Genomic DNA, 25,453 nt, shown 5'->3' with positions numbered 1-25,453 from the left:
ACGTCCGATTGACCTCAAATTTTGCACACAAGTAATATTTGACATTAAGGGCCTTCTCCAACTTCCGGAATCGGAATCCCTCCCCGATATCTAAAAGTTCACTCCCGGTCAAACTTTTCAAAATTTCAACTTTCGTCATTTCAATACAAAATCTACTACGGATCTCCAAATCACAATCCGGACGCTCTCCTAAGTCCAAAATCACCTAATGGAGCTAATGGAACCATCAAAAATCCAATTCGAGGTCAACTACTAAAAAGTTAAACTTGGTCAACTCTTCCAATTTAAAACTTCTTAATTGAGAATCTTTCTTCCAAATCAAATTTTGAATAACCTAAAAACCAAAACCGACGATTCGCATAAGTCATAATACATTATACGGATCTACTCATGCCCGTGAACTACAGAGCGAAGTGCAAATGCTCAAAATAATCGGTCGGGTCGTTATATCCTCCCCCACTTAAACATTCGTTTGTCCTCGAATGTGCCTAGAGTTATTCTCAAAGCCATCAAACTGCAGTGTAACCTTACCATGCACATACCCAAGGGTGATCCTATGTCACCCTATCCCACATAGTCCCGCCAACACAACATAACTGAAGATCATTGCTCCAACCTTAGCCTATAAGTCTTAGAATCAAATTTCAACCATCCGAAATTTCTATAAGATTAGAATCTCGCATCTACATGCCATATAAGTCTGAACAAGCTGCGTAAAGCCTTCATCGTGACCCAAGATGTAATCAAATGATATACCGCATAACTCAAATACTTCTAGCGATAATTTTCAATCATAGTAGTTGCTGAAAACAACCCAATACCGGTGATAAACCTCATACCAAACAAAGTCTCATTCTAAAACCTTCGTACACTACCGATGATGAAAGAAACACGCAGAAACTCATAACCATTCATCAGATCAACAAGTCATGGAGCTCCCTCTCCTTCGACAAGAATTATAGCAAATTTTTAAGCCGACTTTCGGTAATATCCTTCCAACCATGCTGTAATCAATTCTGATAGTATCAATTCTAGGTCCAATGACCTCATAGCATCCAACATGACCACTCTAATTATGTGACACATAAATACAATCTAAAGCCACAACCCGTGAAATCCGTGCACCAATAAGCAATATTCCAAATGTACTCAAACATGGAAAATGACTCAAACAAGAGAATCATCTTGCAAGCTCAACGGGTACCACGACAATGCAATGCTAACAAGCCATCACACACTGCAAAACCAAAACATACGAATATAACATAAAGGATCATACCTCAATATAACTTTGTTACAATGTGTGACCCTATCCAAACGCTGGTCCATATTATATACCTCGAGCCACACTGCTCAAAATCATTAACCACACAAAATTTGACATCCAATACCCAAAGTGCATTACCATAACCACGGAGAGCAAATAAATAGTACCACAATCCAGTAAGAACATAGTTATCGCACAATCAATCATGTAATACCCAAATACTCTTCTCGCTCAAATTTTGCTATAAAGCCCAAATAGAACCACTATTGTGTGTGCATATAACCCACGAATCACAACCCCTTGTAGAATAGAAGAGTAACTCACAAATCATTTCAGAACACGAATAAGCTCAACAACAACTGAATGGCATATCTCTCAATAATAGCAGTATGGAGCCAACCAATCCGACGCGGTGTAGGGTACACATCCTAATTGGGCCTACTAATGGACCCTCTGATCAACTCTGGTCATCCACAAATAGATAAATAACCCTCCGAAGATCCATAATGACCTAACCATAACACATACCATCCTTTGACTAGCTTTGTCCACATTTTCACTATCCACAACCACGAAACAATCTACTCATGAGAACTACCAGTCTCCAAATCCATAGAACACACGAATCACCATATCCGATCCCTACTCCACCGCCCAAATATCTAACATATCCCTCATATATGATCATCCCACGAGGAGTACTTCTATAATTCTTCCGTGCCATATGGCAAAATTTGAATATCAACAGTTGATTAATCAGGAGAGTACCCTAGTACCGGTGAAGTATCCATAAATCAAAACAAATGGATCCTTTTGAAATGTACACTTTCATCAGCAATACCAAATAGTAATATAATTTGCCTAGTCATCTGAAATCGTCCATGCTGCCTAAGAATTCATGTCCTTCCTTTCAAAACTGTCCCGTGACCTTGCACATGCAAATCTCAATCCCACACAACACACCACATATACCATGCCATCATATGAAAAATATGAGAAATTCATAATCCACTCTAAGTCACAAGTAACTACATACTCAATTAGCCAAGAACTTTCAATTTGATTTCATCTAGGAGAAAACACTATACACCATCTGCTCCTCGCCAGTGGGAAATATATTCCTCAAACCGTGGTAGAAACCATTGAGAACTCTTTGAAATCCATTTGCACATAATCAAGCCATCAGAACTAAATCTCTCTAACTCAACCAATTTACGTATATCACAAAAACCCAAGAGCAATACCACGAGACACTTGTATAGACCTTTTGCGAATCTAAAGCTATTTTCTTCACCTTCTTTATACTGAAACGTAGAATCCATAAGGATATAGAAATGCCAGAAGTCTCGACACCATCCAATGTAAATCTTAGTTTCTATCCATATACACATCTTGAATATTCTCAATTGCTACATATAAATATTGAATCCATTAGAACCATTCTCGAGAGTCATCCAGTCTACTCAAATCTCAATTAAACTAATCAAATGGACCGAACTAAATTCGTAGTTCTAGGTGTTATTTTGGCAATTTGATCGCGCAAGCAAGTTCGTATGATGTTTTAAGACTTGTGTGCATGTTTGGTTTGGAGCATCAACTGCTCAGGTGAGTTTCGGATAGGCTACAGAGTGAAATTAGGCTTAGGCAGTGCTGGTATCTGCAATTTCTAGGAATCGGCCTCTGATTTCGCATTTGAGAGATCAGAGTTTGCATTTGCGAGCATGACAACTTTGCATTTGCGAGATACTCATCGCAAATGCGAAGAGTAGCTAGGCCAGGCAGTGCTCACATTTGCGACAAAATCTTTGCATTTGCGAAGGGAGTCTAGGAAGGCAGTGATCGCAATTGCGATCAATTGGTCGCAATCGTGGAAGGTCAGGCTCACATTTGCGAGATTTTCTTCTCATTTCCAATGAAAGAAAGAATGGAGAGACCTTCACATTTGTGATAGGTTCTTCACATTTGCGAGGCTCGCATTTGCAAACCCCAGGTCTCAAATACGACGCCTTCAACTAATCAAAATGACTTTTGGACGGGATTTTTGATTCATTCTTCAAATTTTCAAAACCTAAAACACAAGAGGCGATTATCCAAAGAAATGTTCTTCCCAAAATCAAAGGTAAGTGATTCTACACTAGTTTCTTTCAATCTTTCACTTTATTTTACAAGATTTCAACCTAAAATCTAAGGTTTTCATGGTGGAATTGGAAATTTTGGGTAGAAACTAGGGATTTGATAAATTGGAAATTTGGACCTCAAATTGAGGTCGGATTCCAAAACCAATTGCATATCCGAGCTCGATGGTGAATGGTTAACAAGTTTTGGTCCGAATTTTGGGTTTGGACCAAGCGAGCTCGGGTGTTGACTTTTTGTTGACTTTTTTTTTAAAATGGCCTAAATTTAATCCCTTGCTATTGTGGGTAGTTCCTAAGGCTTAAATTGAATTTTTTGGTTGGTAATTTGCTACATTCTATTGGTCTAGAGGTTTGTATGAAGGGAAAAGTTGTGGTCGAGCTTTGAATTTAGCCGTTGGAGCAAGGTAAGTGTCGTGGTTAACCTTGGCTTGAGGAATTAGGTATTATTTGCTTATTTGCTATATTTTCGAATGTTAGATACAACGTATATGTGAGGTTCTAAAGTCACCATCAAGAACAAGTATCCATTGCCAAGGATTGATGACTTATTTGATCAACTTCAGGGTGCCAAAGTGTTTTCAAAGATTGATTTGAGGTCTGGCTATCATCAGTTGAGGATTAGGGCATCTGATGTCCTAAGACAGCTTTTCGGACTCGATACGGGCATTATGAGTTTCTAGTGATGTCATTTGGTATAATAAATGTCGCAGCACCATTTATGGATTTGACTAACCGGGTGTTCAAGCCCTATTTAAATTCCTTTGTGATTGTGTTTATTGATGATATTTTGATCTACTCCCGCAGCCAAGAGGAACATGAGCAACACCTTTGGATCGTTCTTCAGACTCTGAGAGACAGCCAGTTATATGTTAGGTTTGTAAAATGCGAGTTTTGGTTGAGTTCAGTCGCTTTCTTGGGGAACATTTTATCAGCAGAGGATATTCAGATAGATCCTAAGAAGATTGAGGTAGTCAAGAACTAGACTAGACCCACATCAGCTACATAGATCCGGAGTTTCTTTGGATTGGCGAGTTATTATCGTCGGTTTGTGGAGGGGTTCTCATCTATAGCAGCCCCTTTGGCCAGGTTGACCCAGAAGGGTTCCCTGATCAGTTGGCCAAACAAGTGTGAGGCGAGCTTTTAGAAGCTCAAGAATATTTTGACTACGGCATCAGTGTTGGTGTTGCCCACTAGTTCAGGTCCTCATACAGTATATTGTGACGCATCTCATATTGGACTTGGTGTGGTATTGATGCAGAATGGCAAGGTAATTGCATATGCTTCATGGCAGTTGGAGGTTCACGAGAAGAATTATCCTGTCCATGACTTAGAGCTGGCAGTCGTTGTTCATGCGCTAAAGATTTGGAGGCACTATCTTTATGGCGTGTCGTGTGAGGTGTTCATGGATCATCGAAGTTTGCAGTATTTGTTCAAGCAAAGGGAACTCAATTTGAGGTAGAAGAGGTGGTTAGAGCTATTGAAAGACTATGATATCACCAGCTTATATCATCCTGGGAAGGCCAATATGGTGTCCGATTCTTGAGTAGGAAGTCAGTTAGGATGGGCAGCCTTGCGTACATTCAATTCGGTAAGAGACCTCTTGCTTTAGATGTTCAGACTTTGACCAATCAGTCGTTAGGTTGGATGTTTCTGAGCCCAGCCGTGTTCTAGCTTGTACAATCACTCGGTTTTCTTTGTTAGAGTGTATGAGAAAGCAGTAGTATGATGACCATTATCTGCTCGTCCTTAGGGATACAGTGCGGCACGCTGATGCCAAGCAGGTTACGGTTAGAGACAATGGAGTTTTGAGTATGCAGGGTCATGTTTGTGTATCGAATATGGATGGACTTAGTGAGTTGATTCTAGAATAGGATCATAGTTCCCAGTATTCTATTCATCCGGGCGCCATCAAGATGTATCAGGACTTGCGGCAACATTATTAATGGAGGAGAATGAAGAAAGATATAGTGGAATATATGGCACAGTCTAAATTGTCAACAAGTAAAGTACGAGCATTAGAGACCCGGTGGTTTGCTTCAGAAGATATAGATTCCTGAGTGGAAGTGGGAGCTTATTACTATGGATTTCGTTGTTGGACTCCCACGGACTCAGAGGAAGTTCGATGTAGTTTGGGATATTGTGGATAAATTGACCAATTCAGTGCATTTCATCCATGTGCCAGTTACCTATTCTTTAGAGAAATTGGTAGAGATTTATATCCGCGAGATCGTTAGTCATCACGGTATGCCTGTGTCTATCATTACTGATAGAGGTACGCAGTTTACCTCGCATTTCTAGAGGGAAGTGCAGTGTGAGTTGGACACGCAGGTTGAGCTGAGCATAGCATTTCATCCTCAGATGGATAGACAGTCCGAGCGCACTATTCAGATATTAGCGAATATGTTTCACGCTTGTGTTATAGACTTCGAAGGTTCGTAGGATCAATTCTTGCCACTAACTGAGTTTGCCTACAACAACATCTATGAGTCGAGCATCCAGATGACTCCCTATGAGGAACTTAATGGTAGGCGTTGTCGATTGCCAGTTGGATAGTTTGAATTGGCGGAGGCTCAGTTATTGGGTACATATTTGGTACAGGATGCCTTGGATAAGGTCAAGATCATTCAGGATAGACTTCGCACAGCTCAGTCTAGGCAGAAGAGTTATGTCGACCGTAAGGTCCGTGATTTTGCATTCATGGTCAGAGAGAGAGTGTTACTCTGTGTGTCACCCATGAAGGGTGTAACAAGGTTTGGAAAGAACGGCAAGTTCAGCCCTAGATACGTTTGGACTTTGATATTCTTGAGCGAGTGGGAGAGGTGGCATACAAACTTGCGTTGCCACCTGGTTTATCAGCGGTAAATCCAGTGTTTCATGTGTCCATGCTTCAAAAGTATCACGATGATCCATCCCACGGGTTAGACTTCAGCATTATCCTGTTGGACAAGGAGTTGACCTACGAGGAGGAGCCGGTAGCTATGCTAGACCGGTAGGTTCGTCAGTTGAGATCGAAGAGTTATCCTTTAGTTCGAGTGCAGTGGAGAGGTCATCCTGTTGAGGCATCTACCTGGGAGTCCGAGTCCGATATGCAGAGTAGATATCCCTACCTATTCACCAGCTCAAGTACTTTTCTATGTTCGTTTGAGGACGAACGATTGTTTTAGAGGTGGATAATGTGATGACCCAAAAGCTCATCTTGTGTTTTAGAACTCAATTATGCGCTTTCAAGCCTTAAAAATCTCATTTTTTACCCTCCTCGACTTGCATGCGCAGTGGGGGCGTGTTTCGGGAAAGGTTTTATGTTAAAAGGTGATGAAAATAAGAAATCTTGCCTAAAAAGTTCATTTGAGTTAACTTGGGTCAACATTTTTGGTAAACGGATCCAGATTCATATTTTGGCGGTCTCGGTGGGTCCGCATTATGATTTGGGACTTGGGTGTATTCCAGAAATCGAAATCAAAAGTCCCTAGCATGAGATATCGGACTTTGTTGAAATTTAAAAGTTAAAGGCTTAATAAAATGGAATTGAAACCAAGGTTTGACTTTTTGGATATCGGGTCCGTATTTTTGTTCTGGAACCCGATATAGGTCCAATACCCTATTTATGACTTGTCTGTAAAATTTGGTAAGAAACAAAGTTAGTTTAACGTAACTCGGACGTCCGGTTGAGAAATTAGAAGTTTCAAAATTTTCTGGAAAATTTCATTTGATTTGGTGCTAAATTCGTAGTTCTAGGTGTTATTTTGGCAATTTGATTACGCGAGCAAGTTCGTTTAATATTTTAAGACTAGTGTGCATGTTTGGTTTGGAGCCCCGAGGGATCGGGTGAGTTTTGGATAGGCTACAGAGTGAAATTGGACTTAGGCATTGCTGGTATCTGCAATTTCTAGGAATTGGCCTCTGATCTCACATTTGCTAGATCAGAGTTTGCATTTGCGAGCATGACAGCTTCGCATTTGTGAGCTACTCATAGCAAATGTGAAGAGTAGCTGAGCCAGGCAGTCATCGCATTTGTGAGAAAAATCTTCACATCTGCGAAGGGAGTCTAGGAAGGCAATGATCGCAATTACAATAAATTGGTTGCAATTGCAGAAGGTCAGTCTCGCATTTGCGAGATTTTCTTCGCATTTGCGATGAAAGAAGGAATGGGGAGACTTCGCATTTCCAATAGGTTCTTCGCATTTCCGGAACTCGCATTTGCAAACCCTAGGTTGCAAATGTGACACTGCACTGATCAAAATGACTTTTGGACGGGATTTTTGATTCATTCTTCAATTTTTCAAAACCTAAAACACCAGAGGCGATTTTCCAAAAAAATGTTTCTTCCCTAAATCAAAGGTAAGTGACTCTAAACTAGTTTCTTTTAATCTTTCACTTCATTTTATAAGATTCAGCCTATAATCTTAGGTTTTCATGGTGGAATTGGGAACTTTGGGCAGAAACTAGGGATTTGATAAATTGGAGATTTAGACCTTAAATTGAGGTCGGATTCCAAAACCAATTGCATATCCGGGGTGGGGGTGAATGGGTAATCGGATTTTGGTCCGAATTTTGGGTTTGCACCAAGCGAGCCCGGGTGTTAACGTTTTCTTAACTTTTTCCAAAATGGCCTAAATTGAATCCCTTGCTATCATGGGTGGTTCCTAAAGCTTCAATTGAATTGTTTGGTTAGTAATTTGCTACATTCTATTGGTCTAGATGCTTGTGTGAAGGGAAAAGTTGTGGTCGAGCTTTGAGTTTGACCGTTGGAACGAGGTAAGTGTCGTGGTTAATCTTGGCTTGAGGGATTAGGTATTATTTGCTTATTTTCTATGTGTTCGAATGTTAGACACAACGTATAGGTGAGGTGACGAGCACCTATGCGATGTTGTTAAGTCATAGCATGCGAGTGAGTCTTATTTATGAAATTGTAGCTTTCCGTGATTGTATTACCCATGCTTAGACTAGTTTATAGTTATGTTGATCGTTCTTATCACATTTACAGATTTTGGTATTGAATGAGTATTGATTCAAAGTTGAGGTTGGTATTGTGGAACCAATTGTTGATGTAAGACTTATTCTTGATATTTTATCTCCCTGTTGTTATTGTTCTTTATTTTGGTGAGGGAGAGTGTTAATGCACGAAGGGTGATATCGTGCCATGTTTTGTGAGTGTTAATGCATGAAAGATAATGTCGTGCCATGTTATGAGAGAGTTAATGCACGAAGGGTGATGTAGTGCCGTTTTTATTAATTATCTGGTGAGGTTGAGAGTAAAAGCACGAACGGTGATGCCATGCATTTTCATTTACTAGGTTTACTTGTTATTATTGGTTCAAGGTAAAGGAACCATCAAAAATTCAATCCGATGTCAACTACTAAAAAGTCAAACTTGGTCAACTCTTCCAATTTAAAGCTTCCAAATTGAGAATCTTTCTTCCAAATCAAATTTTGAATAATATGAAAACCAAAAACGATGATTCACCTGAGTCATAATACATCATACGGAGCTACTTATGCCTGTGAACTACCGAGCGAAGTGCAAATGCTCAAAACGACCGGTCGGGTCGTTACAGACACGTGGATAATGGTAATGGACATGTATAATTTAGTTCGAGGGGGAGAATGGTTAAGTGTGCAATCAAAGTCCTACATTGGTGGCTAGAATAATTTAAAAATTATATATAAGGTGTAGGGATCTCTTAATGTGAGGTCTTTTAAGAAAAGTCGTGCTGGCTTGGCCCAAAATAGATAATATCACACATGTTAAGAGTATCTTTCGGCTAGTTTAGAGCAACACAACGAATAACAAAAAGTTACTACATACATAATTAACTCTTTTCTTGGCAAATTTCTACTCTTAACAGATGTTTTAAGCCTGCAAAAATTCCAGGCCTAGAATTTTTTTATACTGCCTTTTTATGATATTATTTTTCTTAGAAAATATTGAAATTTATAAATAAATAAAAAACTAAGGAAGAAGTACAAAATATCAATATACTATCTCCGTACTTTAACAATGATAAGAAAGTTTGTGTGTTTTGCTTGTGACTTGTGAACTTGTCTTCTCCTCTGTACTGCTAATTTTCGCTAACAGTTGTAGTAGTCAAAATTGCAATCATCTTCCAGAAAATGACCTGACGAACAATTCATAAATAGTTTGATTTAGTTAATAATTAATCATAAGTTTTCGTGGAATGAAATTCTACTCATTCTTCTATTAGTTGTCAGTCGTTTATACTTGCATGTGTGTTTGGCCCAACATGATATCATAGTATTTTATCAAAGTTTTATTTTTAAAACTTATTGGCAAATGACACTTGTAAAGAATATTACAAGTTTTACTAAAACATAAGTATTGACAAGAATATTATAAAATGTTCGAGTGTTAGGATGTGCTTTCATGAAAAGTATTACTTTTTGAAATTTTATATACGTGATAGCACTTGTTGTATGTTTAAGAGATTGCTAATAAATGATTAGAGCTTTAACATAAAGAGGGGTTATTAATTTAATTTTGTTTAAATGGTTTGGATTGATTATGAACACCATGATTTGCTAAAAATAAATCCTTCTAGGCTATTAGGTTATGAATTTTGTTTTGATATGTCAAATATTTTAGGAGATACTAGTGAAAAGGCTGGTATGAATGTTAAGATTACAACAATAACAACAACAACTCAGTAAAATCTCACTACTGGGATCTGGGGAGGGTAGTGTGTACGCAGACCTTACCCCTACCCCGAAGGAGTAGAGAGGTTGGTTTCGAAAGACCCTCGGCTTAAAGAAACAAAAAGGCCAAAAGGAGATAATATTAGTATCAGCAAAGAAATCATATGAAAAACAGGAACAACATGAAATTTAGATTAAAGATGCAAAGCAAAAACGATAGCTAGTAAATAGTTCCTGCGCTGAAAAGTGAAATAGTAAGACACAATATTGCCACTAACTATCTTAGACAAAAACCCTACCAGACTGGTCTCACAATGGTACAAAGTAAGGAAATACTCAAACTACCTCCTAAACTACAACCCTAATACTCAACTTCCACATCTCTCTATCCAGTGTCATGCCCTCGGAAATTTAAAACCTCGTCATATCCTGCCTGATCACCTCTCTCCAATACTTCTTAGGCCGCCCTCTACCTCTTCTCGTGCCCTCCACAACCAACTGCTCACATCTCTTTACCGGCGCATCTGGGCTTCTCCTCTGAACATAATCGAACCATCTGAGTCTCGCTTCCCGCATCTTGTCATCAATGGGAGCCACATGCACCTTCTCCCGAATATCATCATTCCTAATCTTATCCATTCTAGTGTGCCTGCACATCCACCTCAGCATCTTCATTTCCGCTACTTTCATCTTCTGGATATGTGAGTTCTTTACAAGCCAACACTCAGCCCCATACATCATGGCCGGTCTAACAACCACTTTATAGAACTTACCTTTGAGTAACGGTGGGACTTTCATATCACACAAGACTCCAGATGCTAACCTCCAGTTCATCCATCACCGATACGATGTGTAACATCCTCATCGATCTCCTCCCCCCACCCTGGATAACCGACCCAAGGTACTTGAAGCTACCTCTACTTGGGCTGACCTGTGATTCAAGCCTCACATCCATGTCCACTTCCCCCAGCTCAGAGCTAAACTTAGACTCCATATATTCCGTCTTCGTCCTGTTCAACTTGAAACTCTTAGACTTAAAATCTTATCTCCAAACCTCCAGCCTATCGTTAACACTGGCTCGTGACTCATCAATCAGAACAATGTCATCAGCGAATAGTATTCACCATGGAACCTCCCTTAGAATATGGTGTGTTAATGCGTCCAGCACCAGGGCGAACAAAAACGGAATGAGGGCAGAACCTTGGTGTAATCCCATTTCCACCGAAAAATGATCAAAATCTCTTCCTATTGTCCTAACTCGAGTCTTTGCCCCAGCATACATGTACTTAATCGCCATAATGTAAGGGACCAGGAGACCTTTTGCCTCCAAGAATCTCCAGAGAACTTCTCTAGGAACCTTGGCATATGCTTTCTCTAAGTCAATAAATACCATATGCAGATCCTTCTTTCTCTCTCTGTACAGTTCCACCAACTGCCTAACAAGGTGTACAGCTTCCGTGGTTGAACGATCCGGCATGAACCCAAACTGGTTATCGGATAAAGACACTGTCATCCTCACCCTCGCTTCAACCACTCTCTCCCACACTTTCATGGTATGACTAAGTAATTTGATACCCCTATAATTGTTACAAATCTGGATATCACCTTTGTTTTTATACAATGGAACTATCGTACTCCACCTCCACTCGTCTGGAATCTTCTTCTCCTTAAAAATAACATTAAACAACTCAATCAACCACTCCAAACCTTCTCTCCCTACACACTTCCCAAATTCCACCAGAATCTCGTCTGGCCCGGTCGTTCTGCCCCTACTTATCTTACGCATAGCTCACACGACCTCATCAACCATGATACGCCTGTAGTACCTAGAGTCACGGTGACTCTCGGAATGTTCAAAATCGCCTAGCACAATAACCTGATCCTCTTCTTCGTTTAGGAGTTTCTGAAAGTAAGTCTGTCATCTCCTCTTAATCTGGTCATCTTCAATCAATACTCTACCATACGCCTTCCTCTCTCTTAACTTGGCCAGCCGGAATAACTTTTTCTCCCCGTCTTTTTTCCCTCAGTTCCTCATACATACGACCATACGCCGTGGTCTTAGCCTCCATGACCACCAGCGTAGCTTCCTTCCTAGCTACTTTATACCTCTCCATGCATGCTCGCCTCTCCTCCTTACCTATTCTCCCCACTAACTTCAGTTACGCGGCCTTCTTAGCTTCCACTTTACCTTGGACCATTTCATTCCACTACCAATCTCCTTTGTGCCCATCAGAGATGCCCGTTGCAACCCATAACACCTCTCTCGCAGCCTCCCTTATACAGTCTGCTGTCACTGACCACCTAGTGCTTGCGTCACCACTGCTCCTCCAGGCTCCCATAGCTGACAACCGCCCCTCCAGCTCTTGGGCTTTATCCTTTGTTAAGGCTCCCCACCTAATTCTTGATCTTCCTCGAGCAGACCTTTTCCCCATCTTTAACATAGTACCTACGTCCATCACCAAGAGCCTATGCTGCATTGTGAGTATCTCACCCGGAATTACCTTGTAATCCTTACACAACCCTCTGCCATACCTCTTGAGGAGGAGATAATCAATATGAGTCTTTGCCATTGCATTTTGAAAAGTAAACAAATGATCCTCCCTCTTCGGAAAGCTAGAGTTCGCAATCACCAACCCAAATGCCTTAGCGAAGTCCAACATCGAGGTACCTCCTCTGTTCCTCTCCCCAAAACCGAAGCCTCCATGCACTTCGCCATGACCACCAGAGATCGACCCAATATGACTATTGAAATCCCCTCCTATGAATAGCTTCTCAACAGGCGGGACCTGGCGCATAATCTCATCTAATCCCTCCCAGAAGCGCCGTTTAACCTTCTCATCTAGGCCCGCATGTGGCGCATAGGTGCTAACGACATTTAGGCTGTACTCACGAACCACAAACTTAATAGCATCAATTTATCATTCACTCATCTAACATCAACCACAGAATCTCTAGGTTCCCTATCTACCAAGATACCCACTCCATTTTTACCTCTCTAGACTCCTGAGTACCAAAGTTTATACCCGTCTGTGTCCTTCGCCCTCGACCCTACCCATCTTCGCCAACTCTATAGACTTACCCGTCAATGTACCTACATTCTATGACCCATTTCTCAACCTATAGACACCCTTGTTCCTTTTACCTCTATTGCCTCTCATCCCATCCCGCCCCCTAACCCTGACCCTACCATATGCCCCACCCCATGCTCCCCCCGAGGACATGACCTCACTCGACCATCCCAAACCACAACCACTATACCTACGACAGACTAAAAAGAATCACTAACACACACAAGGCAACACACCAAACTAGGGAAAAACCAAGTTGCAACTATAGGAACACTAATACGGTGAATAACAAATACGAAGAAAGATGACAACAATTTATTAACCAACACAACAAAGATAAATAGAAAAAAAAAGAGGTACCAACTCCCACTAGTAGAACCTGGGAATTTTCTCGGTATATACGACGATATTGCAGCCACCTAGCACGTTCGCGTCCAACTCCCGCTGCCCCTTGCTGACACTCACTCGGGTTGTTCTTTAATGTTTGCACACACACGTTCAGATTGTGGTCATGAAATTATGCATCCCAGTGTAGAGATACATGCTAAGGCTAAGTTGATGTTGGAGATAAAGTCTCACATTTTGAGGCCAAATGATCATTATTTAAAGTAATGAGGTTAAGTTGACTCGTACAATACTATAGGAAGTTCTGCGGATAAGTAAGGTCAAATACTTGTTGGTAGGTTGATCACCTAGTAGTTGTTTATTATGTTAGTGTCAGCATAATACTTCCAATAAAAGGTATAAAGAATTAATGATTTTCTTATATTGAGGCCTATGGAGCCGAACGTGATTTCAGTAACTTAATGTAATTGAAATAATTTTATATTATTTTTAGTAAAATAATAGATTGATATATATATATATATATATATATATATATTAAAAGGTTACATCATGGTTTATATTTCACTCGTCTTTTCATTTAAATGATAAAGAACATGACTTGATATAACTGTTATCGTTTTATATCAAATATTGGTAGCATTATTTTTGTACAGTCTTGTCTTAGAAACTTGAGTTAGAGAGAATTTATGACACTTATTAAGTATCATGGTGGTGTACTCGGCCCCCTTTTAGGGTCTTGCCTACTTTACATTTTTTAGGATAAGGTTAGGATGACTCTCTTTCGGATGCATATGGTAAGGCATCACTCCTAATTTGTGATAGCTATTATGTCTCTCCTTATTTTCTTTTTTCCATGCTTTGGTCTAAGTGGTTAGTTCTATTTCTAGGTATAGAGGCTCCATAAATAGTTGTGATGAGTTGTAACGATCCGGCCGACCGTTTTGAAAATAGAAGTCTCATTCGGCGGCATAAGGTCTTGAGAAACTTCGTATTGTGTGTTAGGACTTGCATGTGTGGCCGAGTTCAGTTTTTGAATGTTTTGGGGTCAATTTGGAAGAAGGATTCTTGTATTAGAAACTTAAGCGGTAAGAGTTGACCGAAATTTGACTTTTGTGTAGACAACTCCGAAATGGAATTTTGATGATTCCAATAGCTTCGTATGATGAATTTGGACTTGAGAGTGCATCCGAATTTGGATTTGGAGGTCCGTAGAGTAATTTTAAGCATTTCGCCGAAAGTTGGAAAAGTTGAAGTTTTGGAAGGTTGAGAGGTTTGACCATGAGTTGACTTTGGTGATATCGGGATCGGAATGCAATTTTGAGAGTTCTATTAGCTTTGTTATGTCATTTGGAACTTGCATGCAAAAATTTGGCGTCATTCTTGGTTGATTTGATATGTTTCGGCACGAGTTAAGGAAGTTGGAAGATTTGAAAATTTATGAGTGTGATTTATGGTGCGATTCACAGTTTCAACGTTGTTTGATGTTGTTTGAGTCTTCGAGCAGGTTCGTGTGATGTTTTAGGACTTGTTGGTACATTCTGACAAGGTCCTGAGTGGCTCGGGTGTGCTCCGGGCTGAGTTTTGAGCGAGTCTGGGCATTTCGGCACTCTGATGCTATTCTGGTACTTTGGAAATGCGAGGCACATTTTGGAGTGCTGAGGAAAAGCATCAAGTGCGGACCGTACAATTCTTCTCGTGGTCGCGGATCGGAGATTTCTGCAGGTTCGATGGTCTGACTTCGGAAGCTTATATCTTTTAATCTATAAGAAATTTGGAGATAATCCAAAAATAAAAGTTGTAGCCATTTGTGTCTAGTTTCCAGAAAGTAAGAAAATTGTCATTTAGACATTTGTATAGAAAGTTATGGTCAATTTACTAAAGCTTGGTAGTGCATGTTTTGTTGAAGTGCGGCCGCACAATTTGGATTGTGGCTGCGGAACCTAGAATGTCCGGACCGCACAAGAAATTTACGGTCAGCCCTTTGGAGGTCAGATGTGGTACTATATAAATGAGGGTTTCATCTCATTTTTTATTTTTTAACCTAGAGAGCTTAGTTTGTGGTGATTTTTAGTAGGTTTTTCAAGAAAAGTATCGGGGTAAGTGGTTCTAACTCGGTTTTGGCTTTATTACACGAATCCATTATTATTTTCATCATTTAATTAGTTATTTCAGTTGGAAATTTGGGGGAAATTATATAAACTTCTTAGACAAAATTTTGGGGATTTGAAAGGTGATTGGAGGTTGGATTTGAGTAATTCTTGTATGATTGGACTCGTTATCGAATGGGTGTTTGGATTTTTATAATTTTGGCCCGTTCCGAGGTGCAGAACCGAGGGTTTACTTTTGGGTTAACTTTTTAGTTTTAATTAATAATCGAAGCCTTATTATCCGGAATAGTTTTTTATGAGTTTTATTTGTGCTTTGAAGTTATTTTGGCTAGATTGGAGGTTATTTCACTCGATAAGTTCATTTTAGAGGAACGGTTTATCGTCTTTAAGGTAAGTATCTCGCCTAACTTCATGTGGGGGAACTACCCCTCAGGATTTGAGTCTTATATGCTAATTGCATCATGTAAAGTCCGGGTATGCGAGGTGATGAGTACGTGCTCGTGCTTATTTGTGGGAAATTGACCTTCTAGGGCTCGTAGGTTCTTATGTTAATTAGATATGAAGTTGTTTTGTTATGTTAAGTTCCCTATTTACTAGTTTCACCTCTATGTCTTTTATTGGAATTAATTGCTTCATGTTCCGTTCTTATTGCCTATTTGACTCCTTTGTGACTTAACTGAAGTTTTTACCGCTTCTTTTGTCGTGCCATCCATCCCTAGTCGCTTCTCCTTAATTGAAAATATAATTATCTCTCCTGTAATTGTTCATCCTTAATTGAGGTTTTGATTATCTTTCTGGTTTTTACCCTTAATTGAATTGTTGTATCTCTTTCGTAATTGTTCAACCTTAAAAGAAGTTTAGATATCTTATATCTTAGTTGACTTGTCCTTATTTGGAATTTTTAACTCGTGTTATCTTCCATGTTATTGAACCATAACTTGTGAGGTTGTTGTTACATATTATTTTTTCTTTGTTGCGTTATTCTTATTAAGACTGGTATTCTCTATTGTGTTTATTCTTGTGAACTAGTTCTACCGTTCCTTTGTGATCAAAAGCCCTTAAGTTGATTTACTTGACGTACTCTTGTATTATTGTCATTAATGTTGTTGTACTCGTTATTGTGTTCACGAGGTTTCTGTAGTGCGGTTGTTAGTGTGATGCATGAGGTTTCTATTGTGCGGCCAGGGTTATGTTGCACGAGGTTTCTGCCGTACCATTATTACTGTTGATTATGCACATGTGGCGTGTCAAGGAGGGCTATATCTGTATATTTATGCATGTGGAGAGACAAGGTGGGAATATTACCTTGCACATGTGGTAAGACATGGCAGGCATTTACTTTATTATTGCACACATGATGAGACAAGGTGGACTATGTTAGGGATTGATTTGTGAAGACTAGTGATGGCCTGGGGGCATTCTTGTTGTTGATATTTATGTATTGGCGTACCTACCTGTGCGAGTTTTATCTTGTAAAACATTGTGGGAAAACCTTCTTACGTGTTGTCCATTTTCTCTATACATGCTAGCTGGCATAAACTATGTTAGGACAATTGCACAAGCATGCACGTAGTTAATCACTCCTATCGATTTAAGAGGATGAATCCTAATATTGTTGAGTATGGATGCACATGTTTTCCTACTTGCCTTCTATGTGAGAATGGTCCTATTGGCATGAGTGTCGTCCATGCGGTACTAGTTTAAATGATGGAACAAGAGGCCAAGTGTTTAGGATTCATAAAGTGAGACCTGTGACTTGTGGCTATTCTGAGTTTTTGTACCTCGTGATGATTATTGGATAAAACCTGATGTGAAAATGGTTACTCTTATCTAGTTGCTACATGTCGTTCTTTTAATTGTGATCGCCGGATTTAGACTGTGTTCCGCTGCTTGTTGTTGTTTCTACTTCTCATTTCAAGTATTATATTAGCATTGTCATAATGCGTAGTTTCCTAGATATATCGTATTTTGTTAGTACTACACTTATATTTTGTTTAGGATATTTAGTTCAGTAGGTTTCTTGATTGTTCCTCGTCACTATTTTACTGAGCTTAGTCTTGATACTTACTGGGTACCGATGTGGTGTACTCATACTAAGCATTTGCACAATTTTTATGCAGATTCAGGTATTTCAGTGTCAGTCTATCGTTAGCTAGTTGTACGGATCTTGTTGTGGAGACTCAAGGTAAACCTGCTACTGCGTTTTCAGGTTTCGGTGTCATCTTCTGATTTTGTATTAGACCGTTTACCCTTATTTCGAACAGTTTTATTTAGAGGTTTTCTAGCAAACTCTGTAGAGCTTATGACTTGTACTACCGGTTTTGTAATTTGTAAGTCTTGTATAGAGATTTCTGCTTCGCATTTGTCAGTTGTTATTTAATATTGTTATTATTTCAGTAAATGTTAGGCTTACCTAGTCCCTAAGATTATGTGCCATCACGACATCCTACGGAGGAGATTTTGGGTCGTGACATGAGTTATAGTAATGAATGAGTACATGACATACATGAAAAAAAATATTTATTGTACTTGATCTCATTATTATTATGAAATACTTTATGTATGATTTTGAGTTGGCAAAAAATATTCCGTCATTTAACTTGAAAATATATATGATTTTCAAAAATCATACGTAATTAAATAAGTTTTCATGCATACGATATTGGTGCATGATATGGTTTGGTTTTAAAGATAGTTTGGGAGATTTTATATTAGCTTATTTTGAGTATTATGGATCGGATAGTAACAATATGACTAAGGACAAAGCAATCATCCAAAGCGTAAAATTGTGTAGTAGCAGGTAGGGGTGTTCATGGTTCGGTTTGGGTTAGTTTTATCCTAAAAAAATCAAACCAAGTAAAAAATATTGGAACCAAACCAAACAAATTAATTCGTTTTTTTTCGATTCGATTTTTGTCGGTTTTTCTATTTTTGGTTATTTATCGATTTTTTCTTAAATATGAAACATACACTATAAAACGCATAGTCCAGACACTACATTTTTAACGTAACACTATCAAATTAATTGCTCTTTGAGAAATCTATCATTTGGCAAGATATATTGATGATAATTGAATCAAATAATGATGAATAAATTAAATACTCAATTAAAAATCTATTACTTTAACATGAAATAAATTCGTGTACTTAGCAAAAGAAAACTACCAATCAAACCAGAATGTAAAGGCAAAGAATTAAATTAATATAATAGCAAAGAACTAGACTAAAAATATAAATGACTAATATGTACAAAAAAATTTTAGAAACTTTATATAAAAATATACATATATATATTGGTGTAATAATAAATTTAAATATCTGCTTTTATAGTTGGTTTGGTTCGATTTTTTCCTTTTATGTTTTGATTAAAACCAAAACCAAATCAAATTTGATCGGTTCTTAAAATTCAAAACCAAAATCAAACCTAAAAAGTATCGATTTTTTTGGTCGGTTTGGTTCGGTTTTTCAGGTTTTTATGAACATCCCTAGTAGAGCCGTCAAAATGGGCTTGGCCCGTGATGCCAGCCCAATCCAGCCCTCTACTTGGGTAGGGCTGGGTTGGAATTTTTTTAGCCCATTTAAATGTGAGGCTTATAAGCACGGCCCAAGTCAGCCTGCTGGCCCTTGAGGCTTGATCGAGGTTGGGCCTGGACCGGCCCGTGGGCCAAAAATTAATTAAATTGAAATTTAAATATTTAATAAAAGTAAAAACTAATATTAACTATAATCCCCGTTTTCCAACCATAGATTGCTCATTTATCCTTATCAATTAGAATTTATATTTTTGATATGCATGTAGTATGACAAGATTAGTTTTTTTTTTGCTTAATTAACAACGAACTAGAAAAGTTTTAAGTGGCCAATAATATTTTTTTCAAAAGAAAATATTACTTTAAGTAGACAACGATCAGTTTGCTTATTTTAATATATTATAATTATTAAATTGCTCTTCATTATAGAAAAAAAAAGATCCAAATTTTAATACCCCAAAGAAAATTGACAACACTAGCGAATTTCATGAATTTTAAAAAATTTATGAACTATAATGATGAAATCAAAAAATAATGTTAAACATAAATTATAAAACCTTAACATATAAACTTATTGAAGCAATTCGTTTTACAAGTCAATTTTGTGTTCCGAGGCCTTAAAAACCTCTTTTTGCCTCACCTCGATTTGCATGCGCAGTCCGGGCGTGTATCCGAAAAGCCATTATGTGAAAATCTGTGAAAAATGATAAATTTTGCTTTTAAAATAAATTTAAGTTGACTTCGGTCAATATTTTAGGTAAACAGACGCGGACTCGTGATTTGACGATCCCGAAGGGTCCGTAGGAAAATATGGGACTTGAGCGTATGTGTCACGACCCCAATTACCCGGACGTGATAGCGTCTATCACAATACTAGGCAATCCAACCCAATCAAATATTCACAACAAATCTCTTTTAATAAAAACATTTTTCTAACATGAATTAAGTCTCAATTTTTCATAAGAAATATTTAAATTACCGAAATGTGTGGAAAACAGTAAAACATCAAACCAACACAGCCCAATAATCTGGTGTCACGAGTCTAGAGCCTTTAAATAAAACTAATTTGACTGTCTATTACATGACAAGTCTAAAAATACAGAAAAACAAGGATAAGGGAGGAGGAAAGCAGGGCTGTGGACGCCATGCAACTACCTTGTAGTTTCCAGAAAACTCCGATAATGTTGAGGACCCTCACTCTGCCGCTCGGGCACCTGGATCTGCACACAAGGTGCAGGGAGTAACGTGAGTATACCAACTCAATAAGTAACTAAATTAAATAAGGTCTGAGTGCAGTGACGAGCAGTTAAAATCATATGTAAGAGTATACAACAGAGAATCAAATCAAACCTAATAGTTTAAAAGTCAGTTACTTCGTAAAAACTTCAGTTTCAATTGAAATACTTTGAAATCATGTACTTAGCAGCTTTCAACAGAGGCTCATTATAAAAGAAGAGTGAAATCAGCAAAGATATCATAAATGGGCCCCCTCGGGCAAGGTATCACTCATAAATATAGCCTCTCGTGCAAGCCTCTCGGTCACTCAGTACTCACACTCAACACTCAGGCTCAATAATATCTCATAATAATAATAATCATAATAACTGTTATAGTCGACTACGCTCACTAGGGGTGTACAGACTCCGGAGAGGCTCGTACAGCCCAAACGTCATATCGTTGCGGCGCGCATCCCGATCCAATATATATATCGTTGCGGCGTGTAGCCCGATCTATAGTTTATAGTCGACTACGCTCACTAGGGGTGTACAGACTCCGGAGGGTCTCCTACAGCCCAAATGTCATATTGTTGCGGCGCGCATCTCGATCCAATATATATATCGTTGCGACGTGCAGCCCGATCCATATAAGTATCGATGTGGTGTGCAGCCCAATCCATAATATGTTCATATAATATTGGTGCAGCGTGCAACCCGATCCATAATATGTTCATATAATGTTGTTGCAGTGTACCGCCCGATCCGTAATATATATAATCCTCACTATTAGGTCTTCAACCTCTCTCAGTCACTAACCTCACAGCCACTCAGGCATAATAGTGGAAATCAGGGAAACTCAGCCCAAACAGTTTTCACATTTAAGAAGTTGAGTGATAAAAACCAGTTTTAAATAATAAATAGGTAAAACATGACTGAGGATATGTTTTCAAATAAATAGAGTGCGAAAAACAAGAAAAAAATGCCCTTAAGGGTCTCAACAGGTCGGCACAAGGCCCCAAACATGGCATACAACCCATAATATAGTATTAATCTCTAAAATACATAATATCATAAGATTTCAAATCAAATACGCGGCTTAATAGTAGCTACGGGATGGACCAAGTCCCAATCCCTACCGGTGCACGCTCACACGCTCGTCACCTAGCATGTGCGTCACCTCATTTATCAAAACAATATGAAATACCGGGGTTTGTATCCTCAGTTCTAGATTTACGATAATTACTCACCTCAAACCGGATGAAATACTACTCCGCGACGCATTTGCCTCTCGCCTCTCAAATCGGATGAAATACTACCCCACGACGCCTTTTCCTCTCGCCTCGGCTTCAACTCGCGTCGAATCTACCCAAAATCGGAATCATAACATTAGAATATGCTAAGGGAATGAAGCCCGTGCAAAAATAATCAAATTATATCACAAATCTCGAAATTGGCCCAACTCGACCCCTGGGCCCACGTCTCAGAATTCGATAAAACTTACATCAATGAAATCCTTATCACTCCACGAGTTCATTCACATCAAAAATACCATAATTCAGCAACAAATGGCCCCTCAAACCCTTACTCAAAGGTTTCCAATCTCAAGCCCTAATTCCAAATTTTTAACCCTTAATTCCCATAAATTCCAAGTCAACTCAGTGAAATAACACCATAGAAATGAGTTTAGGGTCCAAAAATATTACCTCTATGAAATCCCCTTGAAATCCCTCTTCAAATAGCTCCCTCAAGCTCAAACACGCATGAAAATGATGAAGAATAACTCAAAAATCCGCACCTGCGATAGTGCATGTGTGCTCACCTAGCCGCTTCTGCAGTTCTAGCTCCCCATCGCCCATTCCGCTTTTGTGATTTGCTTACGCATCTGTGGGGGTCGCACTTGCAGCTTCCCAACCGCAGATGCGGTTGTGACAGCAGTCCTAAAACTTCAGCTGCAAAAACCCAACTCAAATCTTCTGCCAACCATCCGAAATCACCCCGAGGCCCTCGGGACCTCAAGCAAAAGCAAAAACGAGTCATATACCACTATCCAAACTTATACCAATCTTCAAAATACCTTAAACAATATGGACTCAACCAAACCACATCGAATCCAAGCCTAAGGTTCGAAAATCTTCCGAATTCTGTTTTTGATCAAAAAGTCTATCAAACCACTTCCGAATGGCCTGAAATTTTGTGCACATATCTCAAATGACACAACGGACCTACTACAACTCCCGGAATTCCATTCCAACCCCTATATCAAACTTTCACCAATCAACCGGAAAATGCCAAAATTCTAATTTCGCCAATTCAAGCCTAAATCTATTACGAACCTCCAAAACACGTTCCGATCATACTCCTAAGTCCCAAATCATCTCCCGAAGTTATTCGAACCATCGAAATTCACATCCGAGCCCTATTTCACATAAGTCAACATCCGGTTGACTCATCTAACTTAAGCTCACTCAAAAAAGACTAAGTGTCTCAAACCTCACCAAAACCTTTCTGAACCCGAGCCAACCAACCTGATAACATATAATACTGATAAACACATCAATAAGAAGCAGAAATGGGGAAAACAGAGTAGTAACTCATGCGACAACCAGTCGAGTCGTCACATCCTCCCCCTCTTAAACAAACGTTCGTCCTCGAACGAATCAAGAAACATACCTGAAGCCTCAAATAGGTGAGGATATCTGCTCTCCATCTCCTGCTCGGTCTCCCGGTTAGCCTCATCCATGGGCTAATCTCTCCACTGCACCTTCACTGAAGTTATATCCTTTGATCTCAACTTTCGAACCTGACGCTCCAAAATAGCTGTTGGCTCCACATCATAAGTCAAATCACAATCTGACTGAACTGTGCTAAAATCTAAGACATGAGACGAATCCCTAATATACTTCTGGAGCATAGAAACATGAAATACCGGATGCACACTCGACAAGATGGGTGGCAAAGCAAGCTCATAAGCCACCTCCCCAATCCTCCGAAGCACCTCAAAAGGCCCAATAAACCGAGGACTCAATTTACGCTTCTTCCTAAATATCATAACACCCTTCATGGGTGAAACCTTCAACAGAACCTTCTCACCAACCATGTAGGACACATCCCGGACCTTCCTGTCGGCATAACTCTTTTGTCTCGACTGCGATGTACGAAGCCTCCCCTGAATCACCTTCACCTTGTCTAAAGCATCCTACACCAAGTCTGTACCCAATAGCCTAGCCTCGCCCGGCTCAAACCAACTAATTAGAGATCTACATCGCCTCCCGTACAATGCCATATATGGAGCCATCTGAATACACGACATGTAGTTGTTGTTATAAGCAATCTTTGCGAGTGGTAGAAACTGATCCCATGACCCTCCGAAATCAATGATGCAAGTGCACAACATGTCCTCTAATATCTGAATAGTGCGTCGGACTGCCCGTCTATTTGAGGGTGAAAAGTTGTGCTCAACTCAATCTGAGTACCCAACTCTCGCTGAACCGACCTCCAAAACTGTGAATTAAACTGAGTGCCCCTATCTGAAATGATGGAAACTGGGATACCATGCAGACGAACAATCTCCCGAATATAGATCCCTACCAACTGCTTTGAAGAATAGGTAGTACACATAGGAATGAAGTGCGCAGACTTGGTCAGCCGATCCACAATCACCCAAATGGCATCGAACTTCTTCAAAGTCCGTGGGAGCCCAACTACAAAGTCCATGGTGATCCGCTCCCACTTCCACTCTGGAACATCCATCCGCTGAAGTAAGCCACCCAGTCTCTGATGCTCATATTTCACCTGCTGACAATTGAGACACTGAGCTACAAATCCCACAATGTCCTTCTTCATTCACCTCCACCAATAATGCTGCCTAAAATCCTAATACATTTTTACGGCACCCAGATGAATGAAATACCGCGAGTTATGGGCCTCTTCTAGAATCAACTCCCGAAGCCCATCCACATCATATCCGGCCCTACATCCTCAATACTTCATCATCACCAATAGTCACATCTCTTGCATCATCGTGCTGAACTCTGTCCTTTAGAACAAGCAAATGAGGATCATCATATCGGCGCTCTCTGATGCGATCAAATAAGAAAGACCAAGAAATCACACAAGCCAATGCCCGACTGGGCTCCAAATATCCAACCTCATGAACCGATTGGCCAAGGCCTAAACATCAACTACAAGAGGTCTCTCTCCAACTAGAATATACACCAAATTCCCCATACTCACTGACTTCCTACTCAAGGCATTTGCCACCACATTGGCCTTCCCTGGATGGTACAAGATAGTGATATCATAGTCCTTTAGTAGATCCAACCATCTCTGCTGCCGCAAATTGAGATCCTTCTGTTTGAACAAGTGCTGGAGGCTACGATGATTAGTAAACACCTCATAATAAACACCATACAAATAATGCCTCCAAATATTCAATGCGTGAACAATGGCAGCCAACTCCAAATCATGAACAGGGTAGTTCTTCTCATGGGGCTTCAACTGCGAGAAGCATAAGCAATAACTCTAGTCTCTTGCATCAACACATACCCAATACGAACTCTCGACGAATCATAATACACGGTATATGAACCTAAAACTGATGGCAACACTAACACTAGAGTTGTGGACAAGGCAGTCTTGAGCTTCTAAAAGCTCTCCTCGCACTCATACGACCACCTGAATAAAGCACCCTTCTGAGTCAACTTGGTCAAGGGCGATGCGATAGATATAAATCCCTGAACAAACCCGGCGGTAATAACATGCCAAACCAAGAAAACTACGAATCTCTGTGGCTGAGGACGGTCAGGGACAACTCTGAACCGCCTCTATCTTCTTCGGATCAACTTGAATACCCTCACTGGACACCACGTGACCCAAGAATTCCACTGAACTGAGACAAAACTCGCACTTGGAGAACTTTGCATAAAGCTTCTTCTTCCTCAATCTCTACAACACAACTCTCAAATGCTCCGCGTGCTCCTCCTGACTACGTGAGTATACCAGAATATCATCAATGAAGACTATAGCAAATGAGTCGAGATAAGGATGAAACACGTTGTTCATCAAATGCATGAATGTTGTTGGGGTATTGGTCAGCCCAAAAGACATCACCAAGAATGCATAATGACCAT

At 39.6% G+C, this 25,453-nt stretch overlaps 2 protein-coding genes across 2 annotated transcripts; both read right to left on the bottom strand.

Annotated features, from left to right (window-relative positions):
- Positions 1-12,260: 12,260 nt before the first annotated feature.
- Positions 12,261-23,064, bottom strand: LOC104224333 (uncharacterized). The gene is made up of 3 exons (XM_070167326.1): positions 22,995-23,064; positions 22,850-22,865; positions 12,261-12,933 (listed from the first exon to the last, which is right to left on the bottom strand). Exons 1-3 carry the CDS (start codon positions 23,062-23,064, stop codon positions 12,261-12,263), a joined length of 759 nt encoding a protein of 252 aa, XP_070023427.1.
- A 3-nt stretch (positions 23,065-23,067) lies between these two features.
- On the bottom strand, positions 23,068-23,421 carry LOC138886259 (uncharacterized). Its single transcript, XM_070167325.1, has one exon. It carries the CDS (start codon positions 23,419-23,421, stop codon positions 23,068-23,070), a length of 354 nt encoding a protein of 117 aa, XP_070023426.1.
- Between the last annotated feature and the right edge of the window lie 2,032 nt (positions 23,422-25,453).

Source organism: Nicotiana sylvestris, chromosome 2 (genome assembly GCF_000393655.2).
Source record: "Nicotiana sylvestris chromosome 2, ASM39365v2, whole genome shotgun sequence".
NCBI classification, from domain to species: domain Eukaryota; kingdom Viridiplantae; phylum Streptophyta; class Magnoliopsida; order Solanales; family Solanaceae; genus Nicotiana; species Nicotiana sylvestris.
Note: the sequence above shows the minus strand (reverse complement) of the source record. Positions and strands in the feature narration are given on the sequence as shown.

Coding starts and splice junctions, on each gene's coding strand:
- LOC104224333 (XM_070167326.1), bottom strand. CDS start 23,064: ATGGATGAGGCTAACCGGGAGACCGAGCAGGAGATGGAGAGCAGATAT.
- LOC138886259 (XM_070167325.1), bottom strand. CDS start 23,421: ATGGTTGGTGAGAAGGTTCTGTTGAAGGTTTCACCCATGAAGGGTGTT.